At 44.1% G+C, this 20,886-nt stretch overlaps 1 protein-coding gene across 1 annotated transcript in view; it reads right to left on the bottom strand.

Annotated features, from left to right (window-relative positions):
• The window catches only part of LOC126281958 (fructose-1,6-bisphosphatase 1), a 119,407-nt gene extending 102,289 nt beyond the window's left edge, over positions 1-17,118 (bottom strand). The window contains exon 1 of the mRNA XM_049981330.1: positions 16,870-17,118. Within this exon, the coding sequence (XP_049837287.1) occupies positions 16,870-17,042 (173 nt within the window). The 5' untranslated portion in view covers positions 17,043-17,118. The remainder of the gene's footprint in view (positions 1-16,869) is intronic.
• Positions 17,119-20,886: the final 3,768 nt, after the last annotated feature.

The following is a 20,886-nucleotide window of genomic DNA, read 5'->3' as shown; positions in this document are numbered from 1 at the left end:
ACGTGCTGTTGTGCTGCCACAGTTTCCTCAACCACTACTAGCCATGGCGTGATGTCATACCTGATGTCTCCCCACAGCGTGGTACCAGGAGTAACATCGCTGTGCTGTAATCTCAACAACATGGAAGAATTGAGCCTCTCCGTAGGTCAGCACAGTACTTGCTCATGATGGTCATCTGGGGCAGTGAAGAACAGCTATTGACTTTTGAACAAAGTGCGGCGCCATTGGTCAGCAGACCACGCTTCCTGGTCACGACACCACGCCAATCACAGTACGCAGCATCCAAGTGTCCTTCACAGCGATTACTCAACGTCTGATGCTGTCCACGTCCATTATTTATCGTACCAGGTGTGGAAACAACACTAATGTACTCTGGTGGCTGTTCTACCTGTCACAGTCTGAGGCCACGGTTCCCCGCGTCGAAGGGTCAAGTCCTTCCTCGGGCATGGGTGTGTGTGTGTTGTCGTTAGTGTAAGTTAGTTTAAGTTACATTAAGTAGTGTGTGAGCCTAGGGACCGATGACCTCAGCAGTTTGGTCCCACAGGAATTTACCACAAATTTCCAATTTATGCCTGTCACTAATCATTTCCATGCCCTTCGATGGTGTGTATGGTACTACGAAGACACTGGCAGCTGACTATGTCTTTTGGGTGTTCCATTTTTCTATTATCAGGCGATGCATATGGCAAACAGAATGGCAAACTTGGGCCACTCCTAAATCACCTTTACATGTGAGCTGAGTTTCATTTGATATGTGTTTGGCGAATCCAAACTGATATATGGGGGGTGATGTTTGAATTGCAAAAACGCATAATACGTGAGCATATAACATGTTTCATAATTGTACAATAAACACGATACATTTCATTGTTTGTCTGTGCCCTGTGTGTTTATATTCAACAAGCATTTGAATTACAGCAACGAAAAATCCGTGAGCCTTAAATATGTTCCACAATTGTTCTATAAACACAATACATTTCATTGCGGAAATTTGGAAATTTGTGATAAGTTCCTATGGGACCAAACTGCTGAGGTCATCGGTCCCTAGCCTTACACACTACTTTAACTTAGACTAATAGACTAACTTACGCTAAGGACAACATACACACACACACACAACACACACACATGCCCGACGGAGGATTCGACCCTCCGAGGGGGGGGGGGGGGGGGGTGCCGTGGGAACCGTGGCAAGGCGCCCATGGCCAGCGGCAACCCCGCGCGTAATTTCATTTGTCCGTGTGCGGTGCACGTATGTTCAGTGACGTAGTGTTCATATAGCAGCTTGCGCTTTTCATTTGCGACATTGCTTAGTTACAGCGCCTGCAGCACTGCCTAAAAGACGCCAAAGCATTTATTTATTTATTTATTTATTTATTATTTTTTAGTTCTCTTCTTTACCATTCACAAATGTATCGGGGCTGTGATTGTTGTGCGCGAACGCTATGTGACTTGGCAGCTGTCCGGAGACATCTCGAATCTGTACTGATCACGGTCGACAAGCTTCAGACTGCTGCTCTTAGCTGTAGCGACGTTAGGGCACCATAAGCAAAGGCTGTGTCACCTCTGGTGCCATTGGAACCTCCTAAAAATCTCAATGTCACTCCGTTTTCTGATGCGCAACACCCGACTGGGCTACCGTAACTGCAGGGTCAGTGGCAGAAGGAGGTCGGTTTGTGTACTTCTGGGTGGAAGACGAATGTAGGAAGTGGTCGGAGGGCAGCCTCTTCACACGTCAACGCCACGTGTGAGGTGCTGCCCAGTGCTGGTAACACATCTGTGCCAGCAGGGGATGCCTCTTCTGTTTGGTGAGTGACCGATTTTTCTGCTGAGTCAAGGGAATGGCAGAGAGTGGGTTTGTTGGTCATTGGGAGCTCCATCGTTAGGCGAGTAATAGAGCACCGCAGCAAAATAGCAGGGAGGTAGGGAACGAAAGACAGCGTGCACCCGATATCTTTGCCTGGATGTCTCGACCGAGATATGGAGGAGGTTCTATCGGCGGCTGTTGAGTTCACAAATTGCAGCCTGTTGCGAATTATGGCTCGCGTCGGCACGGATGACGCATTTCGCCTAGATCCTGAGGCCACTGTCGGTGCCTTTGCCTGTTGGCTGAATTAGTGAAGACAGCTAGCATCATCCACACGGTAGAAGAACAGCTGTCTATTTGAAGCATCGTACTCACAGATGATCACGAATCTTTCGTTTGGAACCGAGTGGGTTTCGTTTGGAACCAGAGTCTCAGATGATTCTGCATGGGTCTCGGAGGCGAATTTCACAGTCTCCACGCGGCTTCAGACCAGAAGATAGTGATCGGCGCTAGATACGATGATACAAGAATTGAAGAGTTCTTGCGAGGCGTGAGCAATTCTTGCTGCCGATCCAACCATGTAAAGCAGTGGTGGTCATCCTGGTCCCTGGCGCACACTGCTGGGCGTCCCAGCTTTCGCAGTGGGCCATAGGCGGTAAGGGTTTAAAAAATTCACGTTAGATTTTCAAAAAAATTTGACAAAATACACTCTAAGACAAAAAAGAAGAAACGTGCCCCACAAAGGAATTATCTGAATGGTACGGAAATCGGTAATGTGATGTACATATACAGACGAACAAATATTTACAATTTCAGAAAGAGAACGAGTTTCACAAATTGAGAAAGTCAATAACGCGTTGGTCCTCTAGCGATTATGCAAGCGGTTATTGGGCTTCCCGTTGACTGTTAAAGAGTTGTTGGATGTCCTCCTAAGCGGTACCGTGCCAATTGGCGCGTTAGATCGTCGTTCTCAATTCGGGAGAGATCCGGCGACCTTACTGGCCAACCTAGGGCTTGGCAAGCACCGAGAAAATCAATAGAAACTCTCACCGCCCGCGGGCGGACATTATCTAGCTGAAATGAAGGGAAACAAAGACGCATAGAATATCGTCGACGTACCGCAATGCTGTAAGGATGTCGCGGATGACAACCGAATGGATCCTGCTATGAAGTGAAGTGGCACCCCAGACCATCAGTCCTCGATGTCGGGTCATATGGCAAGGGACCTTCAGGTTGGTATCCCACAGCTGTCTGGGGCGTCTCCAGACGCGCCTTCGCTGATTATTGGGGCTCAGTTCGAAACGAGACTCATCACAGAAGACATTTCTACTCCAGGCAATGAGAGTCCAGGCCTCAACGACCAGCCAAGACGTGTCTGCACACGCTCTGGACAGTGGTGGATACGAGCTTGAGTGTCGCACACCATGTGGTCTGACAACCAGGAGTGATGATGTGAGGTGCCATTTCAAAGAAGGACCCATTTGGTTGTCATCCACGGCACCCTTCAGCACATCACTATGTCGACGATATTCTACACCCCGTTTTGTTACCCTTCATGACAAGCCATCCTGGGCTTACAATTCAGCAAGATAACGCCCGCCCGCACAATATGAGTTTCTACTGCTTGTCTTGGTGCTTCTCAAACCCTACATTGGGCAGCAATGCAGCCGAATTTCTTCAACCAGCTCCTGATTTTCACGCTCTGTCGTGGCTATTGGACAGAATCTGCATGTTCCTCAGGAGGACATCCAACAACTCTTATCAGTCAACGGCAAACCGAACAACTCCTTGCATAAGGGCCGGAGGTGGCCCAACGCGTTATTGACTTGCTCAATTTGTGAAGCTCGTTCTCTGAATAATTCATCCAATTTTTTAAAATTGCAGTCATTTATTTGTCTGTACATGTAAATCATATCTACAGATTCCCGCCCCATTCGGGTAATTCCTTCGTGGTGCGCTTTTCTTCTACTTTTTTTGGTCTTAAAACACTTCCCAACTTACCTTTTGTGTGTCCACTTCCAGCGATTCTACCCCAGATGGTAATTCAGTCTATCTGTACTTCCAAAACAATTGCTGATTTCGCGTGCTCGCTACTGCAAAACATTATCAGTGCGACGAGACGGTGCCCCAACAAACAGAAAAGACGCGTGGCAACGAGAAACACTAGAAAGTTAAGGCTTACTGGTTACTGCATGCTAACTAAGCCAAAGGCTACATGTTTCAAAGCTACAGCGGTATTACATCCGGAACATAGATTCCCAATCTTTAACGTCCATTTGTGATACGGCGAACACACACAACGGACGGCCTTAGCAGTGAACGACTAGGTAGTAGCCTCACTGCGTTCCACAGTTGGCTGACGTAAACATGTTGACTGCTCTTTGGGACAGGTGTTATGTAACATGTCGTGAGCGCCGAGCTATCTCCAGCTGCGACCGCTGACCTGTCGATACGATAAGCCGGATGCGTCGCCGCTTCGTCTGCGAAAACACTCGGAGCTTGGAGGTAGTGGCCGTGTAGTGGCACCGCAGCAGTTAAATTTGTTTTCAAAATTTGGCTTCTGTATAGCTCTAAGTTAACAAATATAAGCGTGGCTAAATTGTGTGTGTGTGTGTAATCCATGTGACAGCTTCCATTGGACTTCATCAGAACAGTGGGACAGTTCGAGCATATCGGGGTGTTAAACGAAAATTTTGATTGGGGTTTTCTGGTACAGAGGACACAGCACATACATTATATTCGACTGAGAGTTATCGGCGTATGGTGTAACTTATAAAGTGCCCTGATGAGATGTGTTGGGAGCTGGGATCATTACTGTTCACGTCGCATATTAATTTCCCTGACAGTAGTAACCTCAGACTTCTCGTAGGTTATGCATTTATCTGTATCGAATTACTGTCTGAAAAATCTGCACAAACATTTAGTCAGATTTTGACGAGATTTCAAACTGGTGCAAAGATTGACAAATTGCTTTAAATCCTCAAAGATATACCTCTGAACACTCAGTTCACAAAGCGAAAAAAAAGTATTACCCAATGACTACAATATCAATGAGCCACGATTGGGATCAGCCAACTCATACAAATTTGTGGGTAATTATTCGTTGAGATGTGAAATGGAATGTTTCCAAAAGCCGAGTCGCAGGTAATGTGGTTTCTTTCACAGGATACTGCGAAAATTCAGGCAGTCTGCAAAGGTGATTGCTTATAAGACACTCGTGCGACCCATCCTGGGATACTGCTCAAGTGTGTACTACCATACCATACAGGATTAACGACTCGTGCGCACCTAGCGACGAAAGTCGCCCAACACACGATCCCTGGGACAAGTTTCAGGGCTGTTCCGCGACATCTTTCTGATGTTCCACGACCGTCGCGATACAAAACTCGCAAGTCTCACATTCCCCATTGAAAATGGGAGTTTGCCACTATGTTAAATGACTTTTTATACTTTGTATATGGTAACTGTGGTGTCAGCATTCCAGGTGGCAGTTGATGGTTGCAGTGCTGACACCATAGGTACAGATAATCTGCGTGAACGAGTTACGTTGGCCACTGATGCAGTGTATATATGGATCGTGATAACCCCTTCAGCACAAACTACGGCCTGACGCGCCGGAGCTGGTGGCTTCACAATAAATAAGATCATAAGGACGGCTGTAGCCTTCTCGTTTTCTTACAGTATTGAACGGTCGTGGTTCCCAAGATCTCCTGTCAATGGGATGGATATACAAAAACGTTTCGACAAGTTTCCTACCTGTCATCTTCAGGTGAAGCGCCGGGTTCATGTCAAGCTCGCATCTGGACATGAACCCGATCCTTCGACTGAAGATGACGAGTACGAAACTTGCCGAAACTTTGCCGTACAATGACGCCTTCACTCGGCTGATCACCCGAGAAGAGTTCATCATTGGAATTCGCCGAGAAACCCTGCATTGCCGGCCTGGGTGGCCGAGCGGTTCTAGGCGCTCCAGTCTGGAACCGCGGACCGCTACGTTCGCAGGTTCGAATCCTGCCTCGGGCATGGATGTGTGTGAAGTCCTTAGGTTAGTTAGGTTTAAGTAGTTCTATGTTCTAGGGGACTGATGACCTCAGAAGTTAAGTCCCATAGTGCTCAGAGCCATTTGAACCATTTGAAACCCTGTATTCCCATATATATTTGCAATTTATTGATTAAGGTTCCGGTGAGTTGCAAATAATATTTTTACTAGTCAGTAATTTCAAACATTTTCGTTCATTCTCAAAACATTACCTATACTAGAAGCTACAATGTTATAAACAAAAAATGAAGTACAACATTTTCAAACATTTCGTGTGCAAGGAATACAGCAGTGCAATAGATTTTTTATGACATACCAGCATTTTTAATGTTTCACTGTACACAATATTTCTCTTTTTATATCAAATCAATATAACAAATGTTACTTGGCTTGATACATTCAAAATTCGATAGGCGTCGTTAGTTGTTTGTACACAAAAGTTTGACAGGCGCCTTGAGATGTTTGTTATGCGTAATGTTACCACTAAATACACAGATGTTGTACTTATAAAGGTCACAGACATTATCGCACTATTTTATAAATTACTGATATGTCATAAGGTAAGTGCTTTACTGAATCATGAATTATTTTTGAAAACAGCAAAAAAATTGTATTTAAAGTCGAACTTTTCGTTAGTCAATTTGTCCGGCTCATTTATATTATGTTTATATGTTATTTGCCATTCTTCAAGTATGTATAACTTCATTCCGTTAGGTGCCACATGCAACATTTTCACAGTACTCTCAGAAAGACCTACTGTATGTTCTGTGCTTCGCAAATATTGGCCAAAGGCGGTCTCGTTGTTAATAACATTGTACCTTCTAGTACAGACAATGGTTTGAGAATGAACGAAAACGTTATTTGCAGCTCTGACGGGAACCTTATTTAATAAATTACAAATGCTTTTACGTTTTCTTATGATTTCCCCACATCAGTACGTGTGACCGTTGGGGTGTCTTCAACAAAGTCACGTCTGGTAGATCGTCCCCTCCCGTTAGATTACCTTGAAGGTGCGTTGAACAATAACCGTTCTTTCGTCCGATTTCCCTGCACACCTCGAAATGCTGCTAAATGTTTTCGAATACCTGCTGGCTTATACACACTGACGAAGCGTCCAGTGGACCCCGGTTTGCGGACTTGGCCCGTGTTATCAGAGCTGGCGCAGGCAACATTCCCAGCCCTCTTTGACTTCTCGACAGCGACTGGAGACCGGTTCCGTAGAGAAGCCTCGAAAGCGCTCACCGCGACGCTCGAAAATCGCTGCCTCGACCTGCGTGCGTCTTTTGAGCGAGGTGCGTTCTTTGGGTACCATCAGCACCTTCACCAATAGGCAGAAAATACCTTATAAGAAAAGCTTTTGTAAAAAGTAGCAAAGCTTTGGGGGTTGAGCTCGCGCCTAAAATTTCCGATCTTACCGTAAGATACCACTACACGAACCCCTATTGGATGAATGAATCACAACCGCCACAGGTGGTGAGATTTTGAATGATAAGATAATTTCAGAAAGTCATTTAAAAAACGCGACTGCTGGTCTGTTTTAAACAACAGCGCGAAGTTCTTCTCGGGCACTGGTCGTTCGTATATATTGAATCTCCTGAGTGAAAGTGAAAGAAGAAAGTGCAAAGGCTAGATAAATGTTTAATTTCAACCAAGCGAAAATTATGGCAACTGCACGTATCACTTCATCGCATGTAGGAGGAAAAACAATCAAGGAAGTTTCTATTTTTGACCACGTCACCTCTCAGTTTTTTGCTCATGGTGACTGAGCCACGAAATCAACAGACGCTTGTTACATGGCTGAAGGACAATGTCCTACCTAGATAATGTTACAAGGAATAGTGACGTAGGTTAAATAACAAGGCTTCGAACAGTAAGGACTGCGGTCTTTCCACTTGTCATGTATGGATTTGAAATTTGGCAGAACGTTGTAGCATACACTTTTTTGAATTATAGTGTTGCAGGAAACACCTTAAGAGATTAGTGTTTAACGACCCATCGACAACGAGGTCATTGGAGATGGAGCACAAGCTCGGATTAGGGAAGCATGGGGAAGGAAGTCGATAGTGCGCTTTCGAAGGAACCATCCTGGCGTTTGCCTTCAGCGATTTAGGGAAATCATGAAAGACGTAGATCAAGGTGGCCGGATGAGGATTTGGACCGTCCCCTCTGCCCTCCCCTGAATGAGGGTCTATTGTGCTAACGACTGCGCTATCCCTCTTGGTTTGAATGTGGTAATGATGACACCAAAAACAAAAAGAGCGAACTATTTCGTCTATCGAAAGTGGAGTTATAGCGGAACTTTTACCTACTGAATGAGGCCTAGTATGACGATCTAAGCTGGCATATTCTAATAATAACGGACTCGCTGTCCACGTTATAAATCTGTCATAAGTTGGTATGACTGAAGTTTAGTTGCTACTTGCCGTACCGAATGGCTGTTACTGTAACAAAACGACGAAGGAGTGCTACAAAAGTGTCTCTGAAATTGACGAAGAGGTTTGTCGGAACTGTGCAATACGAGGACCACCAAGTGGCAAAGAATAGAATAGAATGAAATAAGAGAGAGAGGAAGTTCTGATGGGGAACTACTGCTGTAGTCAGACACACGGCCAGAAGCGGGCAGAGCACGGAGTGGAACATAGGGGGACCAGATACAGACAAATTGACTCGCGTTCACCGAAAGCATATCCTAGTGTGATATTTAGGGGCGAATCCAATGTCAATTTTGATAGTTCCCGTACCCAGCAACAGATGGCAACACTTATCTCTAAGCGATTACATTTGAAGGTTAGCCCGTTTTTCCGCGCATGTCTTCAATTGTATGCTGACAAGCGGGATATGAAACGTTACTCTAGCGGCAGAGGGAACAATAGGCAATTCGTGTAGGCCACTGCCAGGCTGTAATTCAACGACGGCCACTACCGACATTTCCATGGAAGTCAGTCATACCACCGCCAACAAATTGCGACTGTTGGGAGATGTAGGACGGTGACCACATATTCTCCGGTTGCTCTTGGCACAGAAAAGAATCTTACAGTGCTAAAATACATATTCTATCAGTATCTTGAAGACTTTCTGGCGTTTTTTCAGATACTTTTGCGGCTTATCTCCACTAAGCTCGAGTTTCCATACTAAAAATATGGGGAGTATTGGACTTTCGAAACATCGTTGGTAGGTCTAACAAACGTGTGCGTGAAAAGCAGGAGCAGAATAATCTACATCTACATCTACATGACTACTCTGCAATTCACATTTAAGTGCTTGGCAGAGGGTTCATCGAACCACAACAATACTATCTCTCTACTATTCCACTCCCGAACAGCGAGCGGGAAAAACGAACACCTAAACCTTTCTGTTCGAGCTCTGATTTCTCTTATTTTATTTTGATGATCATTCCTACCTATGTAGGTTGGGCTCAACAAAATATTTTCGCATTCGGAAGAGAAAGTTGGTGACTGAAATTTCGTAAAAATGTCTCGCCGCGACGAAAAACGTCTATGCTGTAATGACTTCCATCCCAACTCGTGTATCATATCTGCCACACTCTCTCCCCTATAACGTGATAATACAAAACGAGCTGCCCTTTTTTGCACCCTTTCGATGTCCTCCGTCAATCCCACCTGGTAAGGATCCCACACCGCGCAGCAATATGCTAACAGAGGACGAACGAGTGTAGTGTAAGCTGTCTCTTTAGTGGACTTGTTGCATCTTCTAAGTGTCCTGCCAATGAAACGCAACCTTTGGCTCGCCTTCCCGACAATATTATCTATGTGGTCCTTCCAACTGAAGTTGTTCGTAATTTTAACACCCAGGTACTTAGTTGAACAGCGTCGCCGACAACTACAAAAAATACTCAGCAAGCTCCACATTTCACAAGCAATGTATGAACATCCTTTTCATACAGTATTGTTTGACAAACGATTGAGTTGCAGTGCACAAGCTTGGATAAGTTGTGATTGGGGCTAGTTCTGAAAACGTCATTTGACTCTATGTTAAATCTTTGTGGGAGTTAAATGCGTTTAGAAACTGTTCAAGTTAATGTATTCCGTCTGAAAGTGTCAATTTTACTTTATTTGTTGTACTGCTGTACAGTTTCTGTCTTACTCCATTCTCAAGTGTCTGGACATTTGCAGACAATGCATTTCTATGTAAGTCCACCTTTACGGTTGAGGGATTTCAGTTGTTCAGTATAAAACGTCAAATCGAAAACACCTTAGGCCGTCTATATTTCAAATGTTATTTTACTTATGCGACCAGTTTCGCCTTCACTACGCCGACGTCAAGCCCCCTGATCAACGTATGGGGAAAATCCAGTCTCACGTGTAGTCGAAATAGCGGCCACCGTAATTAAATAGTATCCGTAGACTACTTTCTTCTTTGGACGAACGAAGGGGTCGCGTTGTTAGTGTTTTGGTACAAGGGACTCTACGGTGGACGGTGGCTCGTTGCAGAGTTACAGCATTTCGTTAGGACGCCAGTGAATTGGTTGCGATGGTTCAGATGAGTCGACAGTCATGACACCAAGGGACACTTCCATCGGGGGCACGTGAAGAGCCTGGTTTATGAGGCTCCGACTGCCAGCAGAAGTAATGACCGGGACTCCTGGAACTGCGAAACCGTGCACTGTGCAGTGGTCACGCTGGACGAAATTTTGGAGAATACACAATTCTGCGTTTTTTACGCGCTGTACCGCACACTGAAAAACCAGACTGAACACTCTGTGGTACAAGGGCAAGTGTTACGTCTCAGGGTTGTTGCATTACTCTGTGTTGCACGTCGTACCTTTTGGTCACTGCATACGACAGGCTCTCTCACTGTTGTGAACGTATTTTCACAGAAATATGGGTGACTGCGGTAACAAACCAAATAAATCATAAATACATCTTTACTCTGTAGTGAGCTGCCGGAGACTGTGTCACTCAAGTACTCAGAGGGTATGAGGAATACCCACGAAAGTTTGTTGATGGAGTTCTGATAAACACTATAATCGAACTATGATCTGGAAGAATGTGTTAACACGGTCCCTGATTGCTTCCTTTCTTGGCCACATGAATCACAAGGACGAAAACAAGTCCACTATCTAATATGACTAGTAACCATTTACCATTGTTGCTAGTTAGTTCTAGAGTGCCGCTCTGTAAATCTCAATTTGTATTGAGGCTAGATGCTTTGTCTCGATATAGCAGACTTTTCTTTCTGTTCCACTCAAAATGAGAACAAGGAACGAGGTCTTATGTACTGCCACAAGTCACTTTCTCTGATCTAATCGCCGCGATATTTACGCAATGCATTACTATTCTATTAGCTATGACCGTGAACGACTTTTTAAGATGCGGTCTTTACAAACCGCTGTAATCAACAGGTGTCTTGTGAGTCCTTCGTTTAAGTGTGTCGTGATTGCCTGGTAGACCGGACGAACTGACCACGCAGCGCAGAGTGGAGTTTCAATGACGGCTGGAACTGCCTTCATTGATGATTCCCGCTTCCAACCGAGTCCCGACGACTAGCGAAGACTTGTATGGAGACGCCACGGACAGCGGTGGGGTACCAACCTGTCAGCCGCCGTGCGGCCGGCAGACAGATGTGATGGTCTGGAGTGACATTCCGATTCATAGCAGAACCCCATCTACAACTCTTTCAATAACTGCTTGCGTAAAGCCACAGCAGAACCAAAGCGTTACTGACTTGGTCAGTTTGAGAAGCTCTTTCTCTTGAATAAATCCTCCAAGTTTTCTGAATCTGTAGTCATTTTTTCGTCTGTACATGTGCTTCACGTCTACCATAATTCTTTAGTGGTGCGCCTTTTTTTTGTCTTAGAGTACACAAGTATGTGGTGTAACGAAAAGTACTCTCGGCCATGCACTACACAGTAGTCTGCAGTGTCCGGATGTTGATATTTCTCCCGGGTTCGATTCCCGGCGGGGTCAGATATTTTCTCTGCCTCGTGATGGCTGGGTGTTGTGTGATGTCCTTAGGTTAGTTAGGTTTAAGTAGTTCTAAGTTCTAGGGGACTGATGACCATAGATGTTAAGTCCCATAGTGCTCAGAGCCATTTGAACCATTTTTTGTTTGTTGATATTTCGAAATGCTATTGATGAATTCTTCTGGCGAAGATGATGGGTACGAAACTCATTGAAACTTTGCGACAAGACGACGCCACCACTCAGCTGATAAGCCGAGAAGAACTAATCAGTGGAACACGCCGAGAAAGACTGAAGTCGCATATACTTTTGCTATTCTTTCAGTTGCCAGCAGTGTGGAAAATTTATGTCGCGACCTTAGTTACAAAGGAGCGACACTTCTGGTCAAAACCGGCTACTCGTCGTGGGCGCGCATCACATGCCAGTGTATCAATCACCCGCCAGACACGTCACAAGTGGCTCGGTGACGTCAATGGTCGATTGATTGTGCGTAATGGAGGATTCTACAATTCGCATTACTCGTATTTTGCGTAATATCTCCGTATGTGGAGATCCACCTCTGTAGATGCGAGGTCAGTGCGGCGGATGGCTAACAGAAAGGACCCGGGTTCGATTCCCAGTCCAGTCGGAGATTTTCTCCACCCGGGGACTGGATATCGTGGTTTATTGACATTAGTGCCGTCATAATTGACATTCCACTGTTGAGATGGCTGTATGGTCAGGTCCCGGAAGCCAATTTTTTTTTAAAAAAAAAAAGTCTTTGCGGAGAAGCAGACGACTGCGATGACGTTTGCTAACATAGGAAGTTATCACCAATTCTCGCCGCTGTGCCTCTTGTTACAGTAATGGATTCTGTGTCTTCTTGATCTTTATTTCGTTGTTAGCTTGATAATAGCCGCATGTTGCAAACTTTATGTGAGGACTTAACCCATTAAGTGCTATGATCCCCATTTGGGGATTTGTCTTTGTAACGGAAATTTTGCAATTCTAGTAATGCTGGCAGCGAATGCTACCATTTCCCATTGTTGTCCAGACCTTTGTCGAACGCTTGCATTGAAATTTCGTCAGTTGTTAAACGATTGAGTTGTACACTTTTATTTCTGTGAAGAACCTACGTTTTTCAGAGTTACAGGAGTTGCACATTTTAAAAACAGCGTAAGTTTTGTTATTATGTATATAACGTCCGACTTTCGTGTACAGGCATGTTCTCTAATGGTTTGAGAAGATGATTATCGATCATTTATTTCAAAGACCTATTTCATTTCTGTATGACACCTGTCTGACCTTCTATCCCCATTTGAGGCTCCACGTAAAACTTTATTTTCCTTTTATTTGCTCCTCAGGCACAGTGACTCACTATGAAGCGCTTTCTATGGGGGAAATTGAAGAAATTGTAAATGACCCGAAATTCATGGCTTCTTTTGGTGATGATGGTGATGTGCATGAGACCACTGACATTGTCGAGATCGTGTACATGAGATGTCTGACTGTGAAGATATCGACGAAAAACTGTCCCATCTGATGTGCCAGGTTCCTTGGAAATTCATGCCAGTAGAGAAAAGGAAAATGAGGAACATGCAGACCAACGAAAGAAGAAAGTGAAAGCTATCATCACTTCTAATTGGAAGATGCGATTTACTCTCAAACCTATCCTGATACAGCAGAAATTGAACAGTAAAAATCCATTTTAAAGGAAAATCTGCTGTTGAGTGCTTTGAAGAATTTTTTGATGAACAGTTATCGAACTTGATTGTCAGTAAAAAGTGTCCGATATGCTACACGGAACAATAATTACAGCTATGAGTTATCTAATGGATGCATAAAAAAGTCCATAGGTATACTAATCTTCAATGGATACCATGCTGTTCCATAGGAAAAGCTATTGTGGAATGAAGATGAAGACATTGATATATGGTGTGTGTACGACAGTGCATGAGTCGCAACAGATATCTGGAAATAAAGCGTCACCTTCATTTCAGTGATAACACGTGTCTGAACAGGAACCTGACGAAACGGATAGACTTTATAAAATTCGTCCGTTGATAGTTTTACTGAATAATAATTTCATGAAATTTCAAGTTTTTTCCGACAGCCTGAACATTGATGAGCAAATGGTACGACATTATGGACACCATTACACAAAACAGTTCATTCGCAGGAAACCAGTGAGATTTGGATTCAAATAGTGGGCCATGTGCTGTTCTCAAAGCGATTTCTGTTAATGTATGAAGGAAAATCGAAGGATACGAGTGATGTTTCAATTCTGGAACTTGGCGGACCAGTTGTGTAGAATATGATTTCTTTTCTACAGACTCCTGAACTTCACAAAATATGTTTTGATAACTTTTTCACGAGCTTACGTTCAAAGAAAGAGCTCTCAGAAATGAGAGTAAGGGCAACTGGAGCTGCCCGTATGAACTGAATGAATCCAATAGAATCTGAGAACTACATGAAGAAGAAACGAAGAGGACCGTATGACTTTAGATTTGACAAGAACACAGAGAAAATGGCAGTAATGTCGAAGGATAACAACTGTGTAAAGTTATTGTCAAACCATGAGAGAGTGGATCCAGTAAGCCAAGTAAAGAGATGGAGCAGAGCTGAGAACAGTCAAGAATGATTTCAGAATAAAACAGTCATATGCGAGGTGTGGACAAACTGGACTGGAATGTGCACAATATCGTGTGAGAGTTCTAGGTAAGAAATAGTTCTTCCAATTGTTCACCAATGCTTTTGTCATAGCGTTGATCAACGCGCACGTCAACTACCGCCTCTCGACTGAAAATATTCTACTGCTTCAATCCCGGAGGACGGTGGCAAGGGCATATCTTGTTCAATCATCTGCTGCTTCTGATCCGACAAGGGCAGGAGGTCCATCGTACCCAAAATACCTTTCACGTGTTCTAATTGAACTAAGGACTTATGGAAACGGACATATAATTGAATGAACAACACTGGAGAAACAAAGAGAACGTGTAATTTGTAAGAGAAATATGAGGAAACAGTGTTCTGTGTGCAATGGGGGACTCTACATTGATTGTTTTGTTGTCTGGCACAAAAAATAAAAGGAAATGTAAAAAGAGAGTGGCATGTGCCATATTCCCCATTTAGGGATAGATTAAAATAAATAATTTATTTCAAGGTTATTGCATTTTGTTGTTTTATATTCCTTTTCCTCATTTTTATGTAAATGAGGTAGCACAAAAATAAAAGTGAATTGAAGAAAAAAATTTGGTAGTTAATGATTAATTGCTTTTACTACGAGTGGTCTCTGAAAGAAAAACGTTACTATGTTTTTACAATGTCTGAACAAAGAAGCAAGCCTCAATAGTGTATAAATAGATGAAAACCGGTTCTTATGAATCTTGTTTCAATAGTGAAAAATATTTGTCTATTGTAGTAGAAAGAAATGTTTTGGTATTTAGAAGAAAAACAAGATGCAAAGGATAAACTAGAAAGATGCATCAAACCAGTCTCAGGACTGTTAAAACCACAACAACAACATACCTATGTAAATACTTATTATGATATTTTCCTTGCATTACACAACTATCAAGCGTTGTGTTGCTCTATTAATACTGTACTTTGTATTTAGACGATGATAAATTTTTGTTTAGGAAGATGGTGGTGTTGGTATTATGAGCCCCTTTGGCGCAGACAATATAAGCTCCCAATACAGGGTGTCCCAGGAATTATGGTCAGTATTGAAGAATATGACAGGCATGCTCATTCGAAGGAAAGATGTCTAGTAAAAATGGGCTCGAAAATGCATTTGTTCATCTTCGCTGCTGTGAAACATATCTTCTACCCAATAAGTGTTGATATCTCTTAAGATATGCAATTTAGAGCCATTGTTTACAGACGACTTTGTCTTGTTTTGATCCAATTCCTCCCAAACTTTGGAAACAAAAGAGATCGCAGCAGCAGGGATTTGTTTCACAGTATCGAAGATGAATAAGTGCTCATAACCCTTTGGGTATGCATTTTAGAGCCATAGTCTACTAGACAATTGTTTCTTGTTTTGATCCATGCTACCTCCTCACAAAATTTGGAAAGGAAAGCGATTGCAGTGAAGAGCTCTGTTTCACAGTATCGAAGCTACAGATGTGCTCGTAGCACTTAAGGTATTAGAGTCCTAGTTTCCTAGACAAGTTTTCTTGTTTTGATTCACACTGCCTCCTCCAAAAATTTGGAAACCAAAGAGCCTACAGTAGACGAGGTTTGTTTCATAATATCGAAGATGAAGAAATGCTTGTAGTTCTCAAGGTATGCAAGTTTACAAGACGTTTTTGCTTCAAACGGCTCTTGCCTCTGTATACTGACCATTCCTCTTGGGACAACCTATACGAAATAATACAAATTGTAATCACCACAGAACTGCAATTTTGTGATGCAGAAGCCACCTAAAGAGTTAACGACTAAGAGAAAACAAGAAAATGAAGGACTTGAGATAAACGACACATGGTAATGGGTTTAAAGTTACTATCAAGCAAAGAATGCGCCTAAAAAATGCAGAAAAATTTGGAGTCGGCCTTCAAGAAGATTTCTACATTGTAGAATAACAATACTTGACGTAATGAAAGTGCATTTCTTGTTTAATTTTTTGAATTTATCCCATGGGGGCGCATACTCGAAGCACAATTTTTCTTTCGCACTTTGTGTATAGTTCCATGAAACAAGTTACTTTTTTTGTGGCATACATAACAGCCACGCGGTCTCGGGTACCTTGTCACGGTTCCCGGAGCGCCTCCCGTCGGAGGTTCGAGTCCTCCCTCGGCCATGGGTGAGTATGTTGTCTTTAGCGTAAGTTAGTTAGATTAATTACGGTAGTGTGTAAGCCTAGGGACCGATGACCTCAGCAGTTTGGTCCCACAGGACCTTAACCACCACCGCGCACTTAATAACACAAAAATTGTATGATAAATAAGTTCAAGCCGTGTCGTCTGAGCTAAAACCGTGTGGTAGAATGTGCTCGTAGAGTATGAAGTAGTTAGTAAAGCAGATGCGGCAGTAACGACAAAATAACAAAATGGGGTTAAGTATATGACCTCTTCCTATGCAGGAATGCAGCGAGCGGGCAGGTGACGGGGGAGGGCACTCACATCTTGGCGATGCCCGCCTTTCGGACGGCCGAGCTGCAGGCCTTGACGGCCGTCTGTAAGCAGGTGAGCAGCTGCGTCAGGTCGCCCGTGGCGCCGGGCACAAGCCGCTGCTGCGCCAGCACGAACCGCGGCAGCGTCATCGAGTCCACGTCGAAGCCCCCGTGCGACGTCATCGTCAGCTGCTGCGTCGTTCTCTACTTGCTTCCTCGCGAACGCCCGCCACGCTACTGCAGCGTCGGTTGCTGGCGAGTCGCGGCGAGGCACGCCGGGGGCCGCCAGCCAGGGCTGCCAACATTTGTCGCCGCCCAAGCGGCCTTCGCAACTAACAAAGTCAAGGTCTGCTACCTGTTTCACGCTCCACTTTACGGCGCCGCGCATACACGCGTAACGTGAAAAGCTATTTTCGGAAACCGATTTACGCTCGGCTGTTTACATGTTAAACCTGACTCGATTATCATAGTCTGATGGAATATCAGTTTCCCGAGAGTTAGTTGTTTTACGTGAGTGATAATCTGTCTATAAATCAACTGTTCCGATTACGTCAGCACGATCAACTTACGTTGAATATACTTTCGTAATGTATTTCAATGTATAGAGAATGAGATATCCTTTTGATTGTCTGTGAGCTCGTAAGGAGCAGGAAACTGTATAAGAAGAGATTTTTTAAAAATGAGTTGATGATTTGAACGCTTCAAATGGCTAGAAAATTTTATAAGTGGAAAGAATTAACGGATTTTTTGTCAGCAGCCGCTGGTTGTTTTAGAGTCAGCGTTTTAGAAATTAAACAGCCACACAGAATTTTTGTTGTTGTCGTCTTCGGTCCACAGACTGATTAGATGCAGCTCTCCATGCTGCTCTATCCTGTGCTAGCCTCTCCATCTCCGAGTAACTATTGCAACCTACTTCCTCTGAATCTGTTTAGTGTATTCATGCCTTGGTCTCCCTCTAAAATTTTTACCTTACGCGCTTCCCTCCAATACTAAATTGATGATCCCTTGATGTCTCAGAACGTGTCCCACCAACCAATACCTTCTTCTAGTCAAGTTGTGTCACAAATTCCTCCTCTCTTCAATTCTGTTCTGTACCTCTTCATTAGTTACGTGATCTACCCATTTAATCTTCAGCATTCTTCTGTAACACATTTCGAAAGCTTTTATTCTCTTCTTGTCTAAACTATTTATCGCCCATGTTTCACTTCCACACACAGCTACACTAGATACAAATACTTTCAGAAAAGACTTACTGACATTTAAATTTATACTCAATGTTAACAAGTTTCTCTTCTTCAGAAAGGCTTTCCTTTCCATTCCCAGCCTCTCCTTCCTACTTCGACCATCATCACTTATTTTGCTCCCCAAATAGCATAACTCATCTACTGTTTTAAGTGTCTCACCTGATTCTATTCGACTCCATTCCATTATTCTCGTTTTGCTTTTGTTGCTGTTCATATTATATCCTCTTTTCAAGACGCTGTCTATTCTGTTCAATTGCGCTTCCAGGTCTTTTGCTGTCTCTGACAAAATTACAATGTTGTCGACAAACCTCAACGTTTCTATTTCTTCTCCAAGGATTTTAATTCCTACTCCGAATTTTTATTTTGTTTCCTTTACTGATTGCTCAGTATACAGATTGAATAACATCGGGGAGATGCTACAACCCTGTCTCACTGCCTTCTCAACCACTGCTTCCCTTTCATTCCCCTTGACTCTTATAACTGCCATCTAATTTATGTACAAATTGTAAATAGCCTTTCGATTCCAGTATTTGACTCCTGCCACCTTCAAAATTTGAAAGAAAGTGCTCCAGTTAACTTTGTCAAAATGCTCCTCTAAGTCTACAATTGCAAAAAATGTAGGTTTGCCTTTCATTAAGCTATCTTCTAAGATACGTCGTAGCATCAGTATTGCCTCACGTCTTCCAACATTTCTACGGAATACAAACTGATGTTCCCCGAGGTCGGCTTCTACCAGTTTTTTCATTCGTCTGTAAGGAATTCGTGTTAGTATTTTGTAACTGAGACTTATTAAAGTGATAATTCGGTAATTTTTACACCTGTCAACATCTGCTTTCTTTGGGATTGGAATAATTATTCGTGACTTCTTGAAGTCTGAGGCTATTTCGCCTGTCTCATACACCTTGCTCACCAGGTACTAGAGTTTCGTCAGGACTGGCTCTCCCAAGGCTGGCAGTAGTTCTAATGGAATGTTGTCTACTCCGGGGGCCTTGTTTCGACTTAGGTCTTTCAGTGCTCTTCACACAGTATCGTATCTCCCATCTCATCTTCATCTACATCTGCTTCCATTTCAATAATATTGCCCTCACGTACATCGCCCTTGTATAGACTCTCCATATACTCCATCCACTTTTGTGCTTTCCCTTCTTTGCTTAGGACTGGTTTTCCATCTGAGCTCTTGATGTTAATGCAACTGGTTCTTTTTTCTCCAAAGGTCTCTTTAATTATCCTGTAGGCAGTATCTATCTTACCCCTAGTGAGATAAGGCTCTACATCCTTACATTTGTCCTCTAGCCATCCCTGCTTAGCCATTTTGCACTTCCTGTCGATCTCATTTTTGAGACGTTTGTATCCCTTTTCGCCTGCTTCATTTGCTGCATTTTTATATTTTCTCCTTTCATCCCTCGTCTTTTTACCTACTTGATCCTCTGCTACCTTCGTTATTTCATCTCTCAAAGCTACCGATTCTTCTTCTACTGTATTTCTTTCCCCCGTTCTTGTGAATCGTTCTCTAATGCTCTCTCTGAAACTCTCTACAACCTCTGGTTCTTTCGGTTTATCCAGATCCCATTTCCTTAAATTCCCACCTTTTTGAAATTTCTTCAGTATTAATCTAAAGTTCATTACTAGCAATTGTGGTCAGAGTCCACATCTGCCTCTGGAAATGTCTTACAATTTAAAACCTGGTTCCTAAATCTCTGAACCATGATATAATCTATCCGAAACCTTCCAGTATCTCCAGTCCTCTTCCACCCAGAATATAGGGTTATTATCAAGCACATCGATTCTGATAATGCAGTATGTGTGTACTGTGGCTCAACAGGAGAGTGGCAGACTACAAAGGATGTATCAGCTTTTATACACTCCTGGAAATGGAAAAAAGAACACATTGACACCGGTTTGTCAGACCCACCATACTTGCTCCGGACACTGCGAGAGGGCTGTACAAGCAATGATCACACGCACGGCACAGCGGACACACCAGGAACCGCGGTGTTGGCCGTCGAATGGCGCTAGCTGCGCAGCATTTGTGCACCGCCGCCGTCAGTGTCAGCCAGTTTGCCGTGGCATACGGAGCTCCATCGCAGTCTTTAACACTGGTAGCATGCCGCGACAGCGTGGACGTGAACCGAATGTGCAGTTGACGGACTTTGAGCGAGGGCGTATAGTGGGCATGCGGGAGGCCGGGTGGACGTACCGCCGAATTGCTCAACACGTGGGGCGTGACGTCTCCACAGTACATCGATGTTGTCGCCAGTGGTCGGCGGAAGGTGCACGTGCCCGTCGACCTGGGACCGGACCGCAGCGACGCACGGATGCACGCCAAGACCGTAGGATCCTACGCAGTGCCGTAGGGGACCGCACCGCCACTTCCCAGCAAATTAGGGACACAGTTGCTCCTGGGGTATCGGCGAGGACCATTCGCAACCGTCTCCATGAAGCTGGGCTACGGTCCCGCATACCGTTAGGCCGTCTTCCGCTCACGCCCCTACATCGTGCAGCCCGCCTCCAGTGGTGTCGCGACAGGCGTGAATGGAGGGACGAATGGAGACGTGTCGTCTTCAGCGATGAGAGTCGCTTCTGCCTTGGTGCCAATGATGGTCGTATGCGTGTTTGGCGCCGTGCAGGTGAGCGCCACAATCAGGACTGCATACGACCGAGGCACACAGGGCCAACACCCGGCATCATGGTGTGGGGAGCGATCTCCTACACTGGCCGTACACCTCTGGTGATCGTCGAGGGGACACTGAATAGTGCACAGTGCATCCAAACCGTCATCGAAC

Source organism: Schistocerca gregaria, chromosome 7 (assembly GCF_023897955.1).
Source record: "Schistocerca gregaria isolate iqSchGreg1 chromosome 7, iqSchGreg1.2, whole genome shotgun sequence".
Taxonomy (NCBI): Eukaryota; Metazoa; Arthropoda; class Insecta; order Orthoptera; family Acrididae; genus Schistocerca; species Schistocerca gregaria.
Note: the sequence above shows the minus strand (reverse complement) of the source record. Positions and strands in the feature narration are given on the sequence as shown.